The sequence below is a fragment of the Corvus brachyrhynchos genome, unplaced genomic scaffold (genome assembly GCF_000691975.1).
Source record: "Corvus brachyrhynchos isolate BGI_N302 unplaced genomic scaffold, ASM69197v1 scaffold23, whole genome shotgun sequence".
Lineage (NCBI taxonomy): Eukaryota > Metazoa > Chordata > Aves > Passeriformes > Corvidae > Corvus > Corvus brachyrhynchos.
Window position 1 is genome coordinate 10,904,081 of NW_008238983.1, and position 15,588 is coordinate 10,919,668.

The 15,588-nt window shown below is 38.7% G+C and overlaps 1 protein-coding gene across 3 annotated transcripts in view; it reads left to right on the plus strand.

The window, feature by feature from the left end:
* SEMA5A (semaphorin 5A) overlaps window positions 1-12,056 on the plus strand; it is a 298,126-nt gene extending 286,070 nt beyond the window's left edge. For all 3 annotated transcript variants that reach the window (XM_017738722.1, XM_017738723.1, XM_008637204.2), the window contains 4 exons: window positions 1,184-1,339; window positions 3,267-3,314; window positions 5,512-5,723; window positions 7,100-12,056. In XM_017738722.1, coding sequence (XP_017594211.1) covers window positions 1,184-1,339; window positions 3,267-3,314; window positions 5,512-5,723; window positions 7,100-7,219 — 536 coding nt within the window. In that variant the 3' untranslated portion in view covers window positions 7,220-12,056. The remainder of the gene's footprint in view (window positions 1-1,183; window positions 1,340-3,266; window positions 3,315-5,511; window positions 5,724-7,099) is intronic.
* The last annotated feature ends 3,532 nt before the right edge of the window (window positions 12,057-15,588 follow it).

Genomic DNA, 15,588 nt, shown 5'->3' on the forward strand with positions numbered 1-15,588 from the left:
GAGTCTGTTAAATTTTAGATGGCTGAGAGTTTTAATTTCTTTCCTGTGTGAACAAGGGCAAAGTAATGAGTAAATGTGAACCTTGTATGCTGGAATTATACAATGTATTGGAAGGGGCCCCAAAGAGTGTAAAACTTCCTTAACTTTCCACCTGACTGACAGCATAGAAAAGCTTCACTACAAATGGTAAAAAAGCTGTGTTACAAATTGTAATGTTCTTTAATCTAACTTGACTCAAAATTAGAAAATACAGTTTTTCATCTGAAGCAAAAAGAAATTTGTAAATTTGCTTCATATTGGCATAAAATCACTTAAAATGTTGAAGTAGAAACAAGTTTGGTTTGGGATAGTACAACTATTTATTCCATATCAAAACCATAAAATCTATCTCTGTGGAAAAGCTGGCAGAAGAAAGGAAGTTTACCTGAGCTCTGTCTTTACTATATTTGCCAAAATCAGAAGACTCCTATGAAGGCAAGGCTTCACCTTGAGTTGTAGGAATGCTGAGTGCGGGAAACTCACGGCACCTCATGGGAATGAGATCAGTTCATTTCATTTAAGGAAAGCATCTGAGGTCACACAGGCATGAAATAAAAAAATCTTAATCAAAGCTACATGAGGAGAGGAAAAAATACAGAAAATAAATAGAAGGTGACAAACTGAATGGGGAAGAGAAGATGAGAATCTACAGCCAAGAGATGGACCTGAAATAGCAAAAGAAAACTTTAAAAAATCTTCAAGATGCTACTATTTTTGTGGTTAAATACACATCCTGTTTCAGATTGGAATATATACTCTTATGTTGCTACATCTCAGGTACATAAAAAAATACAGTGGCCTTGTCCACCCTAATGACCTAGACTGGAATTAATTCTACAGCTATCATGCTTTCAGTCGCCCCCCACAGAATCCCCCGGCTTCTAACTTCTACACACAAAGGCCATGGCAGAAGCCAAAACCATGATATGTCTGCAGCAAATCACACTCCCCACTTCAGAGACTTCTGCCAAAGCCAAAATGCCTTTGTTTTATCAGAAAGAAGGAGCTGCCCTCTTCTAGGTGGTGGTAGCTGTGGAGGAGGCCTTTTGTCCTAACTCAGAAATATGATATTTTTCTGTCTCACTCAGTGTACTTGAACTCCTTAATCTCAGTGCCTGCATGTGTCCCTCTCTGCCTGTTGCAGACAGCTGGTCCGAGTGGTCCCAGTGGTCTGACTGTGACTCGTCTGGCTTCCAGACCCGCACTCGTCAGTGCATCATTTTGTTTCCTGTGGGCAGCCAGTGCACGGGCAACACTACAGAGAGCCGAGCCTGTGCTGTGGACTCCAACCTTATACCAGGTGAGATCAGCCACCTCCTTGAAGGATTAGTGAAATCTCTCAAGATTTCAGGACTGAGGCATAGCACTATTTGAGACTGCACTGTGCAGATCCATGAGCTGGTGGAGAACTTGCCTGTAGTCAGCACAAGGATGTTGGTCTGCTGTGTAGAGACAATTCACTGCCCGGGACTTTGGTTAGTCACTGTCACAGCATTCTGCAGGTCTCTCACATCTTACTTGGTAGCAGGGGATGAGTACATGCAGCAAGTAGAAATAGTTTGCTTTTTATTTTAAGTGTTTTTGAGACTAGGATTATTAGAGAAACATTGCTATAGGTTTTCTGGTTTGCATGTACAAAATGGGTTCTGTGGTTGTTAATCTGGAAATCATTTCAGAGACTCCCTTACATTATTAGCTGCTCAGAAAGGTAATTACTATTGGCTTTGCCTACAGTCCTTATCTCCCCCATGACTGCTAAGTACCTGATGGATAGTCACGTTATGCATTATTCTATAGTATTTGTCAAAACTCATGACTGTACTTTTGTTTTTAAATCACAGCAGTCATTTAAATCCACACAACAGTATGAGTGGTCACAATGCACTGCTGTTAACAGTCAACTTTCTCCCTATGTACATTAAAAAAAGCTAGGGGTCTTTTCACAGACAGAAGAATTTACATTTTAATTTATCATTTGAAATGTAGCTGCATTTACTCAGTGCAGAAACCTTTTCTTTGTGTGACTATGCAATAAACTTTAGTGCAGTGTAACGAAGACATCAACAAAGTTAAACGCTGTTTTTATGGATGGTGCATAATGCTCAAACTCCCACGCTATTTTCCCTTTTCTAAGGCTTTTGAAGCTCTATTAATATTCACATTCTGTGAATCTGCAGCTTAATCCAGTATAAGCTCTACATCTTGTTTTGGAAAGTAGGCATTTTCAGAATCTGAAGCAAGCCACCATGTCTCTTGCCCTTCTGGTTTGTTTGCTGCTCCTCCTCACATTACCAGTAACAGAGCAGATAAGGTCATGCCCATTACTCTCACCTTAGGGAATCTATCTTGCTTTCTTTGGTTCACTCAGCTCGCTTTTATTTGCCCAGGTCCTTTAACTCCTTTTCTCCCTAGTTCTTCTGCAGAAGTAGCAACCTTCCTCTGTTGTAAGAACTGGGTACATAATGCTAGCCGGTTTCTGTATCTTTTCCCTCGCTTCATTTGTTGCTTGGAAAGGAAATTTGTTGCGAAGAACTTAAAATCCTGCTTTTTTGAAATCCAGGTATACTGTGTCAGCTACCCCACTTGTTTACACATGATTCTTGATCCTTTCAGAGGGGTTCAAGAGACTGATTTGTAAGGCAGAACTTCCCTTCATAGAAACCATGGTCTGGAAGTAAGGAGTGGAAAAACTTGATTGCCAACAGATTTTATTCTGTATTTTCAAAGTAAAAATGTTAAGGATACAAGCTAGAATTGTATTTTATTAGTTTATGACTGAGACCTATAAAATTGGCAGTCCTCTTTTTTGAAGATGCATAAATTCCCACTTTTCACATTAGTGCTAGATGTGACTTGTAGAAGTAATGAGCCCATTTGAGTGCAAGGTAATTAAACTGTAGTTAATTTTACTTCAGTAAATCAACTCCTTCTCCACAAGCCTAAACTCCACAAAGAATGTTTTCATGTGCATTTCATCCTTTTTATTCCAGAGATGTTTTGAGGCGAGAATTAGAAATAAGTTGCTGCTTTTGCTTGGGAAAATAAGGAACCTGAAGATGTCATGGGTCCTTTCTATTAATTCAACCACACAGTAAAAATATCTTTTACCTTTAATTTGAAGTGGATGTAATAGGATGGATTTTTAAATCCTTACTGTGTTAATCTAACTAGAAGTTCTCGGTAATATTTTTTCTCCTTGGCCTGAGTGGTTTATTTATTTTTTCTAGAAATATCTGTGGCACGATCCAGCAGCATAGAAGAGAAACGATGTGGCGGTAAGCTTTTCAGCTCAAGATGTCTATTAAATGCTGAAATATTGATTCCCCATTTTTTGCTTTTGTTTCACCTTTTGCACTCCCTTAGCATTATTCTGCTGTCTAAATGCTGCATTCTCATTATTTACACTTGTACAGAAAAATGTAGTTACTACAGGATTTCTCATTAAATATCCATCTGTCATTGGTGACCTTTGAGAGTAGAAGACACAGTACTGGATGTTTGTATTTTCTTCTTTTTCAGTGTGGCAGTCATCCTTGTACTCAAAAAGAAATATCTGTATAATGTGGTTATCAGTAGGTCAAAATTTGTGAAGTTGCTCCACCTTTTTCAGGATAATAAGTCCACAAACCTCTTTTGGACTCCAAATAAACAGCAGAAAACCAGCCTGCTAACCTATTTAATAGCTGAGACTCTGTCTGGGACTCATTTTCAGCTTCATTGCCAGAGACAAAACTAAAAAGTAAATAAAAGGTTCCATTCTGAAGAGTCATGGTACTAGCAAAACCAATCTTGAAAGGAAAAGCTTTTAAAGCCACTAAACAAGAAGAAGAAGAAAAGAAAAAGGAAAATGAACTTTTTTTTGTTTCTGTGTTGAGCTATCACGCTTAGTCTGTGTCGTCATGGTAATAGCTCTGGCCAGTTCTAGTATTCTTCCATGCACAGATAAGCTTCATTTTTAACCTAATAAAGGACAGTGAAAACACAGAGGTTGTGCAAGGGTACTTGTGCATATGGTAGCTTCTTATTTGAGCCAGGATAATGTAATTTGATTTTTTTGCTAATTAGCAGTAGTACTTTGACAACATTCTTCCAAGTTCTACAGTACTGGGAAGCTCTCATAAAGATGTAGAAGGATATTTCAGTGATAGATTGATATACTGATACAGTCAACTGGGCCACCTAAATACTAGTTCATGTTTCTAAGTACTCAGTAGGCATGTAAAGGTCCTACCTGAGGTTTTAAAAAAAAATAGCACCATGTGCCAGCCCATTTTTCTGTATTACAGTGAAAAAGATCTGACAGATGGTTTTAAGACTAGCACCAGTATATCAGCTTAAAATGTGTCATTAAGGCCACAACAAACAAATTTTCAGTCATGTTAAGATGAAATTTCCAACATGAGCTTCGCAGTGATACTTCTTTCCTAATCAAAAAGCACACCTCCAGTTCGATATAACTATGGAAAGCAATATAATTTGTTTATTTTCAGCTAATCCTACTGGTGCCATATCTGACCTGGTATCTCTGTTCAGCAACATCAGAGGATGATAGTGCTTTAGATTCCCTTCTACAGTTTCATGCAGCAATGGGCTTCCTCTCAGTTTTAGTCCTTGCGTAGGTGGAGAGGGCTTCCCATGGTCTGATCCCATCAGACCTTTGATAAGCAGAGCAGATAGGAGACTGCTGGGCTCTGAGTTGTTGACTTTGCACTCTCTGGCTGCTGTGCTTAAAAGTATATTGAGAGTCAAGGAGTCCATCTCTCACCACTTCCAGTTTTCCCCTAAAATGCTACCATTTCTTCCTTACTCCCCCTTATATAAAGAAAAAATTCTAAGAGCTGGAGAGGGGAACTGGCCAAGATACAGAAAGAATGGTAACCAGCAAGAATCAAAGCAGGGATGGAAAAATAGGTGCTGCTGCTTCTGGGACATGCATCCTATAAAAGGGATATGGAAAACATTTATGAGAATCACAAATGTGCTTCAACGATATCAGGATTTTGTCAGTTCTGCCACAAGTCACTATGTGTAAGAGAAAGAACTGTGATAGCAGCAGAGGAGGTGATACTTCAGTTCACTGAAAGAAAAAAAGCTGTGTATGTACACTATATACATAATTTTTATATAACAAGGCTTTGTTAGACAGTCTGAAGAAAAAATGTTGAACTATTCAAACATACGGAATGCAATTAATTTTTCTTTTATTTGTGTTCTGAACTTGTTTAAGCATCTTTCAAAGATCTCAATACTTACAGAGATGTATGGGTATCTAAGATTCTTACAATCTTCAGGGAAGCAAAATGAATTTACTACTGTAGGGATGAACCATTGCAATTGAGAGTTTTCAGGGAAACACATGAAAATTCCCTTATCCTTATTTGAATCAAACACTCGTCTACATTTTTCCCCGAGCTGAAGCTTTTACTGCTACTGCCTTAAAATTAAGATTGTCTTCTTTTCTCCTCTCTGCAGAGTTCAACATGTTCCACATGATCGCAGTGGGATTAAGTAGCTCAATCCTTGGTTGCCTTCTCACCCTGCTTGTTTACACTTACTGCCAGCGGTACCAGCAGCAGTCCCACGACGCGACTGTCATCCACCCGGTGTCGCCCGCTCCGCTCAACACCAGCATCACCAACCACATCAACAAACTGGACAAATATGACTCTGTAGAAGCCATCAAGGTGAGCAGAGGGCTGGGAGCTGCTCAATGCACCTAGACAACATTTCTGCTATATCAAAAGAATTCTCCTTGCCGCTTTTCCGCAGTGGCATTTGAGATCAACTTACGCTGATTGTTAATGACAAAAGTAGATTTCACTTGAGGTATTGTAATTGTAGATCCTTTTGCTTGTCAATCCCTTTTAGGCAGGAAGTTGGATTTTGCATGTGTGTATAATTTATACAGCAGGCTTTCCTGGAAAAAGCAAATCACTCAAGATCTTTTGTGGGACTTTTTTCCTAATTGTGTTCCCTGGTGGCTTGTTCAAGAAGTAAATAGGGCCATTAGCAATCACCATGGCATCTACTGAAGAAAATCCTTTGGCTCTGATGACCCAATATCAAGGTCACTCTTCATTTTCCTGCACTATATCTCTATAGAGGAGATGTATCTGCTGAATATATTCTGGGTCAGACTTTCAGCTAGTGTTTATACCCAACCTATTCTGTGAAAAAGCAGGACAGAGGTACTGAGAGTCTATAATGATATCCATACTATTTCATCATTTTTCCCAAAGTGCTGTTTTCTTTTTGTGACCTTTTAAAATAACTCTGCTTTTCAGATCCACTGAATTAAGAAAGGATGTGCATTCTGGAAATACCTAGTTCAGTATGTCCAGATTACACAGTTTGTTCATGCAGCTGCAAAGCTTTTTTGCAAATGAGGATTTTTCTTAAATCCTACCTGGATAATCCAGTTCTTAATTTATGCATTTTTCTTTGTAATTAAAGACATTTTAATGAAATTCATTATAAACAGCAAGAAAAGTCTGGATCTTCTAGTTGGCAGTGCAATATGAACTTAATTTAAAGCTTTTTCAAATTCCACTAATCATCTCTCTAGATAGCTACAGAAACAAAAAAAAACCCCAATCCTTTGAAAATTCGTATTCTAAATACCCATATTACTTTTTTAAAAAACAGGATTTATGCTCTTAAGGCCTTCAGACATTTCTGCCACTTGAAAATCAGGGAATTAATGCAGTAAAGAGGAAATAATTCTTATTCAGTAAAAAGATAGTATGTGACTCATTGTAATAGGAAGAACTGCGTATATATGATTAAAAATATTCATAGAATCATAAAATTAGTTTTGTAATATTGGGGGGAAAATGACTGGCTTTATTAAGTAGAATTTATTTCTGTAGGAATGTTATTACATAAGAAGATACTTCTTGCAAATGCAAGTTTCTGTAAATGCACAGGTATTTCTCAGTGTATTTTTGCCTGGCTTACAGATACTTGCCACGAAAACTGCCTTGGTGAAAGAGCACTTGGTGGTTACCTTTCCTGTGTCCTTTTTATTTTCTGATTTCTTTTTTTTTCTTTATCTTCCCAGGCATTTAACAAAAACAACCTGATTCTAGAGGAGAGAAACAAATACTTCAATCCACATCTTACTGCAAAGACTTATTCTAATACCTATTTTACAGATTTCAATAATTATGATGAGTACTAATGGGCTTGTGTATTTTCTGGCCTCCTGTAACTCCCCAGTCCCCAAGGCCTGTGCTACTCGAGTGCTCATGTGATTGAGGCTTCAGAGATGAAGTTCAGAGACATTTCAAGCACGATCCAAGCCATCAATGTCCCATTGCTGCCAAAAGCCCAAACCGCCTGTTTGTGACATGATGTTTTCTTTGCAGAATGCAAGGTTGGCCTTCAGTGTCAGGGGCAGCTGTAGCCCCTCGGTGTTGCTGGACTATTCATGAGGATTGCATTGCTTTGCTCAGTTTCATAAATTTCCGCTTATATTTCTCTAACAAGTGACTAAGTAATGCCTGAGTTTTAAAAAGAAAAAATAATGTTACCCCTTAAACCTGTGCCAGGAGTACAAATCTAATTTTTTTTTTAGGTGTTGTCTTTTATTTCCTTGGGGTGTAAAAAGGGATCTTTACTGTTAGTCCTCTGTGCAGTCTCCTGAAGCTCACACTGCCAAAAAAAGCTCACAAGGTGCTGGGGATGACAAGAAGAAATATGGTGGTTTAGTGATCCTCTGCAGCAGCTCTGGGCTCTGTAGTCTGATCTTCCTGGGCTGTAAATCACTCTGGCTGCAGTTCAGCTGCTCAGAGTACAGAGAAGTACTAAGGGATACAGTCTTGTAATTAACCTGGACACCTCCGGGGTCAGTGGCTCGCAGTTGCAAGCCAAGCCCAGTCACATAAAGCCTTCACCTTGTTCAGTTTAATTTTTGTGAGGGTGTGGAAGGGCATGTCCCACAGGGAGGCCAGGGGAGGAGGGCAGATGGGAGAGGTACGCTGGGAGGTTTTTCTCTGTGTCTGTAGTAAACCAGCCTTGCTGCAGCACGTGAGTTTGCTGTGGCATTCCACAGGCTTCCTCTCTCTAGTGCGTGTGCATGGAACACGCTTGTCTCTGATGGCTGTGGCACTCCCCACCAGCCTGGCCACAGAACAGTGCAGCTGCACCGTGTTTTGTGTGCCCTCTCTGGCTCTTGGGGGTATGTACGCATAATCATAGGTCTGCTTTTTTCTTTCCAGCTTTTACTTTATATGCACATGTCCGACAAACAAAGCTGGCTCAGAGAACATAGATATATTTGCAAAGGGCTCTCTCATCTTGCGGTGGTGTCTGACCTGCATCAGTCAGCTCCTAGAGGAACATTCTTTTTGTGTTTTAAATGATGATCTTGTTGGACTTCATTGATGTAAATATTTAAAGTACTGTTTGAGTTTTAAGTTATCAGTTTTAATTCCTTTTTTAGTGGTAGATGAGGAAAGACAAAGTTTTATACCATTTTTCTTTGTTCTGTCTGTCTTCACCCGCATTCATGGCATTGTTATTTTTGTGTCTGAAATTCCAGATGTATACCTAAAAAGAAAGTTGCAGGGATTTGAGTCAGATTTTCCAGAGTATATAGTAGCAAGGAAGCATTTGCTACGCTCAGAAGCTTGTGAGAAGAAATTATAAGTGAATACTAAGGATTAAAGAACTGGGCTTTCATTTTCTTGCTAAAAGCAAAGACCATTGCACTAGAATACTAGGGAGGCATGCAGGGAGAAGCAGAGTGGGAATGTTTCCATTCTGTTTAGAGCCCTTGCTAATTAGGTTATGTTATGATAGGCAAATAGAGAAGAAACATGTATAGATTAAAATGATTCACAACTATGTATGAAAAAATCAAAAAGTACCAAGAAACACTTACATAGCAATGGTAAACACTGTATCTACTGATAGCAGTGAGCTACATATTTGAATGGGGGTAGATCTGAATGTAGCACTATGTTTCCAATCTGTTCTGCAGAAAAATGAAAAAATTCAAAGTGGTCTTTAAAATGCTATGCAGTAAAATGAACACACATTTACTATCTATGAAAGTAATTAAGCTCAGCCGCCTATTTTTTCCAGCTGAGTAGTTCTCCCTGTTACTAACTCAGTCAAATGAAAGCACCTCACCTTCACACCAGCTCATCTCCAGAAAGCATAATAATGCTGGGTCTCTATAATTTGTGATTTTTTACTGTACATTAGATTTGGTTTTCCAGGAACAAATTAGCTGATTGCCCTGGGTAAGAGAAAATTTTCTTTGCAAGAGATAGAGGGGAGAAAAGCTCTCCAAATCATAAACAGTATGGTATTTGAATTACTGTGTTCATGCCAAAAGATAGATGTTATATTTAAATAAGGTAAAATAAAACCTATATTGTTGCTACTGCCAAGAAAAAGCAGCACATGTACATACACACATATGAGCAACGTTCCTTTCTGCCCCTGTACTAAGAGCACATTAGTCCAACTTCTGGATTTTATATTTAGACGATTAGTTTTAAGACCAATATATTTAAAATATTTGAACTATGTATTTTTATTTTAACCTTTTTTAATTAAAATTACTGACATTATCTTTTTTTCCTAAGTCTTCAGTAGTTTGAGGCACACCTATTTTCCGTTCTTTTCATGGATAAACACATACGTTAGGTACATGTTATATGGGTGATAATAATACCCTAGGTTAAGTCTGCATGATCATAGCTAGAAGTGCATTTAGCAGATGCTCAGTCTGCTCACACTTCCCTCTCCCAAGGGAGTATTTCAGGTGTTCCAGATCTTTGAGCAGCTCCCGTGCCAACGTGTCTGGAAAGTGTTTCTTTTAATTATTTTTCTTTGTCATTTAGTTTCCTAGATTTAATTGTTCTATATCACAGGCAGAAATATATTCAAAACTCTCTCTGAAGCAGGAGGATAAACATGGAAATTTCACAGCACTTAAATGACAAAAACTTGATGGCAAGAGCTCCTTGTCAAGCTAGATTGTGAGACAACAGATTTTAAAGCCTTTAGATATTTGTGTCTTAGGTAATTTAGAGGACCCCAGATGCGCTGCCTGTATCAGTATTTTCATCTTCTGAATTCTGTGTAGCTGCCCAGGTAGCTTAGTACAGCTTTTCCTAGTACATGGAGCAAAGCAAAGTGCAATCTCTATTAATTTTCAACTTACTTTTCTAAAATAGGCTGCATACGTTTTGGTGAAAAGCAGATTTCATAGAATTGTTTAGGTTGGAAGACGTCAAAGATTGAGTCCAACCATTAACCTAGCACTGCCAAGTCCCCTATTAAATGATGTCCATTTCTTCATGAAAGCTCTTATTTTTCTTTCTGTCAAAAATATAACAAGTGGGCATTTCCTGCAAACCTTGTTTAAGCCAACAGACCTCTCAAATTTTCTCAAGGATAAAATTTGGTTATGAAAGCATTGTTCTGTTCTTTGAAAGGGAAAATCAAATCAAGTCCCTTGCTCATCAAATGCCGTGCTTAAATATAGTTCATCCTTTCTCTTGGATAAAGTGATCTATCCTGGATAAATAATTATATTACCTCCGATGGCATTAATTAATATTACTAACTGTGTTTACACTGATGGCATAAATTTAAAAATGCTTTTCTATTTTGAATGCAAACAGTTTGGCAGATAAATGAAAATTCCCTAAGTAAAGCTGTTTCCGTGTAGCCCTGCTGCATGGAGGGAGGAGGAAGCAAGATTGCCAGTGACATCCTGCATGGTATATACACTCATTGGCCAACTCAAAGTACAACTAGGGTTGAGTGCACATTTTGTGCTTATTTTTTTATGTCTGAATCATAGCATATGTTCCTCAGTTGCTTAAAAAATGGACTCCTGTGCTTGCAGATATATCTTGGACTTTGATTTGAGTCTGATTATCTTTATGACCTTTTTAAGTTACTCTATGTAGAAGCTTTTCCAGCCATTTGCAGTCACCTGATGTTGAAGCAATGTGGTTTGGCTAAAACTAATCAAGAGATTTTTGACTAGGATTAGGAATTTCATAAGAGAGTGGAAGAAAGAATGGGGCTTAAACGGCTTTGATTTCCAGGCTATTAAGCAGTACTGATTAAAGTCTCACATGGGTGTAGGATACTGTGCATTTAGTTAGCTCTACCAGAGCTCCACAACAGCCTCTGGGAAAACACTGTGCCAGCGTACAAGTCAAGAGCTACTGAAACACACATGTTAGTAAAGAAAGTTCTCAGAGCATCAGACCATACGGCTGTTCAAACCAGAAAAGAGATTAAGAGGTCCCAGATGCAAGTAAAATGTTAATAGGATTAAATGCTTCAATATTTTTTTCCTCATAATTATTGAATGAATATATTCACTTCTTTAAATGTGGGACCAGTTTTAATAAAATCAGCACAACATGAGCACATTCCTAATGCTGATTGTATGCATAATGGCTTTGCTGTATGAGATCAATTCTGTAAACAGTTTGGTCCAAGCTTATCGCGCTCTGCTTGAGGCGTCTGGCCAATTTTGATTGTAGCTGCCATCAGCATCCTCTATGTCTTGTCCAGGAAAGCATACTTAGATGGGCAGAGTTACATCCTGATGAGGGCTTGTGTCTCTCCACCAACACTGCAGTGAGCCTAGAGAGATATACTTCTAATTTTCAGTGTCATTTCCATGCCTAGGCTGGCATAAGATAGGCTCTTGAGTATAATTTTTACTCATCACGTAAGTAAAAATCAATGGTATAGATGTAACAAGTTACTTATTTTAGTGTGTTTACAGAATTGACCCCAAAATGTATTGCTTCTGCACAAATCCATGCACAGTACAAGATGACTTCAATAGTAAGAAAACAGATTCATTTAAAATTGTTCACAAGCGAATCTGCATCTTGATATCAGGGAATAATATGTGTTCATTGTGTGGGGTATTTGAATTCATTCCTTTCTTTGCTAAATAAATGAATGATAAAACAAGATACTGCTTGACTTCATTTAAAAGCCATTCTTCCAAATAAAGAAGGATTGTGGGATTTGTGGACATTTTCCCTTTTTTTCTGTCTGCTCTTCTCCACAAAAATGAATGCATGTGTGGCTGAAATAGCCTTTAACTAGACTGTTCTGTGTCACTAAATGAATGTTTTACATTGTGTTGCCATGCGACGACATTCTCTAACTGGGATGGTACAAAGAGGAAAATATGCAAACCTGGGAGGTTTGGCAACAACTTCAGCCCCAGAAGAAGCAAGGGTAGGCAGAAGTGAAAACAAAAATGTGGGAAACAAAAACGTAGAAGAATGTGACTGGAGATTTGGCTAACTTGTCAATAAAGTCACAGGAACACAGAGGCTTTTGGGGAACTGCCAAGGGTGAGGCTATCCGGACTGTAAGCTCCTGCATAATCAAGCCAGCTAGTAGCTCAAGAAAAGCAGTCTGATTGCAACAGGTATTTGTGCAAAGTTGCAGTTTTTACTCAGAATCGGGTGAGAAATTAGCTGGTGACACTGTCAGCATCAGGTTAACCAGAAGGGGTGGAAATGCTCTCACAAGTGGGGAGTGCCACCATACAGGTGGCATTTCGACTATACCAAATATCCTTGTTGGCATGAAGGATAAGGCAAGAAGGTTAAGAGCAGATCTGTAGAGCTGGTGTTGAACTCATGGACTTTGGACTAGCTCCAGGCTAGTCCCACAGGCTGAACACCCACAATAAGTTAGAGGGTGTACCCCTTTAGTTTCCCTCATTTACTGAAGAAAAAAAAAGCACCATGCAGATGGCATGCTCTGAGACTGCTTCATGGTGCAAGTTAAAGCACACTGAGAGGTATACTGGGAACTGATAAACCTTTTGTTTTCTGGTGGCTTTTTGGATTCAGGTGGACACTTTCTCACATATTTTCCCCTTGCCTTTACTGCTTGTGGGGAATTGATCACAGCTTCTACCTTGCTGAGTATTTATCAATTTGAAGGAGAGATTTTGTGCCAGTAGTGAGGCCTGCTAAAAATTTTTACAGTAAGACTGACATCAAGGGCTATGGAAAACTGCTATAGTGATACCAAGTCTGTCTTACTGTAATTGGTCTTAAACTGAAGGTACCATAGCAATTCCTCAACTGAAATGATCATCTGAGATATGGTAATTTTCAGAAAAAGATTCAGTGTAACTTTCAGCATTCTCCTAATCCAATCCTAGAGGCTGAGAATGCAGAAGGAAGGTGTTATTTGCACTTGGTTTTGTTATTTTTTCTCCCAAGGATTCATCCACAAACCTCATCCAACAGTAGATTTGGATTTCAAAATATCGTGGAAGGTAATTAACAATAACAAAATAGTTTTGGTCACTGCAATATAAGAGAGACATTGAACTACTAGAGAGTCCAAAGGAGGGCAACAAAGATGGTGAAGGGCCTTGAGGGGAAGCTGAATGAGGGGTGGCTGAGGTCACTTGTTCTGTTCAGCCTGGAGGAGACTGAGGGGAGACCTCATTGCAGTTACAAGTTCCTTGTGAGGGGAGGAGAAGGGGCAGGCACTGATCTCTTCTGTGTGGTGACCAATGACAGGACCCGAGGGAATGGCCTGAAGCTGTGTCAGGGAAGGTTTAGGGTGGATATTAGGAAGAGGTTTTTCATCCAGAGGGTGTTTGGGCACTGGAACAGCTCCCCAGGGAAGCGGTCACAGCACCAATCCTGACAGAGTTCAAGAAGCATTTGGGCAATACTCTTGGGTACCTGGTGTGACTGTTGTGGTGTCCTCTGCAGGGCCAGAAGGTGGACTTTGATCATCCTTATGAATCCCTTCCAGCTCAGCTTATTCTGTGTTTCTGTGTGATTCTGTGATATGTTCCAGGATTTAGCAACCATATTTCCTAATCCACTAAGCCCATGGTTTTGAATGAATTCTCACTTTTGTTAACTACAGCAGTAGACATTGAATGAAAGTGAAAGAAATATAAAATTTCAAATAGATGGAACATTTAAAGTCCCAGCTTTTAAATAAAGCTTTGATGACAGGAAAGCTGCAGAAAAAATTGCTTTTATATCCTTGTGCTGAAAAGTGTTTTCTTTTGTCGTGGCCATATGAAATATCCTGTATAATGGAAAAATTGTTTATAATAGTGATGCATCAAAGATAAAATAATTGATATTGAGCTGGGAGATTTTTAGCAGTAGTAAACATTTTGGTTTGTTTTCAGGACAATGCCACTGTTTGTTGCGATAATGGGAGTAAATGATCCCTATACAAATCTTTATAGGGAATAATTTTTCCTTGCCATTAACTCCTTCAAAAATAGCTTTGTTAGCAAAACTTCTCATGAGAGCTGCTAAAGATACATTTAAGAAGAAACATTGGTGTGGTGGCTCGAGCATAGAAACACAGGTGCAGGGATCTAAGCCAGTTAAAACTGCAGCTTCATTCCACTGGTGCCAAGCTCTCTTTGGATGTACACCTATTCAGACAGCTTATCAAATTTGTCCCAGCTTGTCAAATTTATCAGCCTGTCCACTGGCTTATTTAGTGCTCCACATGCTTTACTGATCATCTGGGACATAAAGAAGCAGCTCAAATGATGGGTGATGGCTGCTTTTCCATCATACATCCCATCACATATTATCCTCTCCAGTGATGTTTTGGATATTTTAAATAATTTAATTTGATGAATTATCTTTTATCAAATTGGATTCTAGACTAGGGAGAGTGAGGAGTATATCATTTTTCTGGTCTTCATTACTCAGATTTATATTATTTGACCGCTTTTTTTTTTTCTTGACTTAGTGTCTTGTTTCAAACTTTGGTAATAAAGATTTTTCTGCCCCATTCAGGTATTTAATGTCAGCATAACCTGAGCATCATCTTTTTGTGCTCACTTAACACTTTGCTCCAAATCAGAACACTCAACATGTGTATTCAAATCTCAGTCACACATCTGTGGTCCTCTAAGCCATACTTTTTGTTTGCCTCGTTTTTGTGGTAGCGGAAGCAGCACTAACCTGGAAGTGAACACCAAGTTCTGCAGTGATAAATTTGGAGTCTGTTCAGAAGAAAAGAAAAATCAAGAAAAAAAAAATCTTTACCTTTTTATATTCCCTTTGAAGCTTTCTTCCTGATGTTATTCAGGTGCTGCAGTGTATGAGTATATTTCTCTCTGAGTGCTCTTCCAGTCAATGTTTACTGTAAACGCCATGTTTATGGGATTTCTTGATCCCATGAAATGCTAAATGTGTCTGGTACTAAAACAGAAATAAAACTTGCCATCAACCCATAAAACAGAGATGGGTAGAAATGTTTTCACATCTCATGATTTGGCCCCAAATATGGATTTCCTAGACATATTCATAACTTCTCAAGAACATCCCTTGTATGGGTGATTTTTTGAATCCTTGTCAACTACTTGTCCATGGCCATAATAAGTCCACCTTTGCCTATGATTTCCCATGATACCCAAGTTAGGATTTCTCCTAAGGTACAGATTAGTGTGGAAGATACTTTCTAGTCGTAAAAATGTTGCTGTTAACATACACCATGCCGCAGAAAGGCACAGGTTGAACAGGGAATTTTACTCTTCCG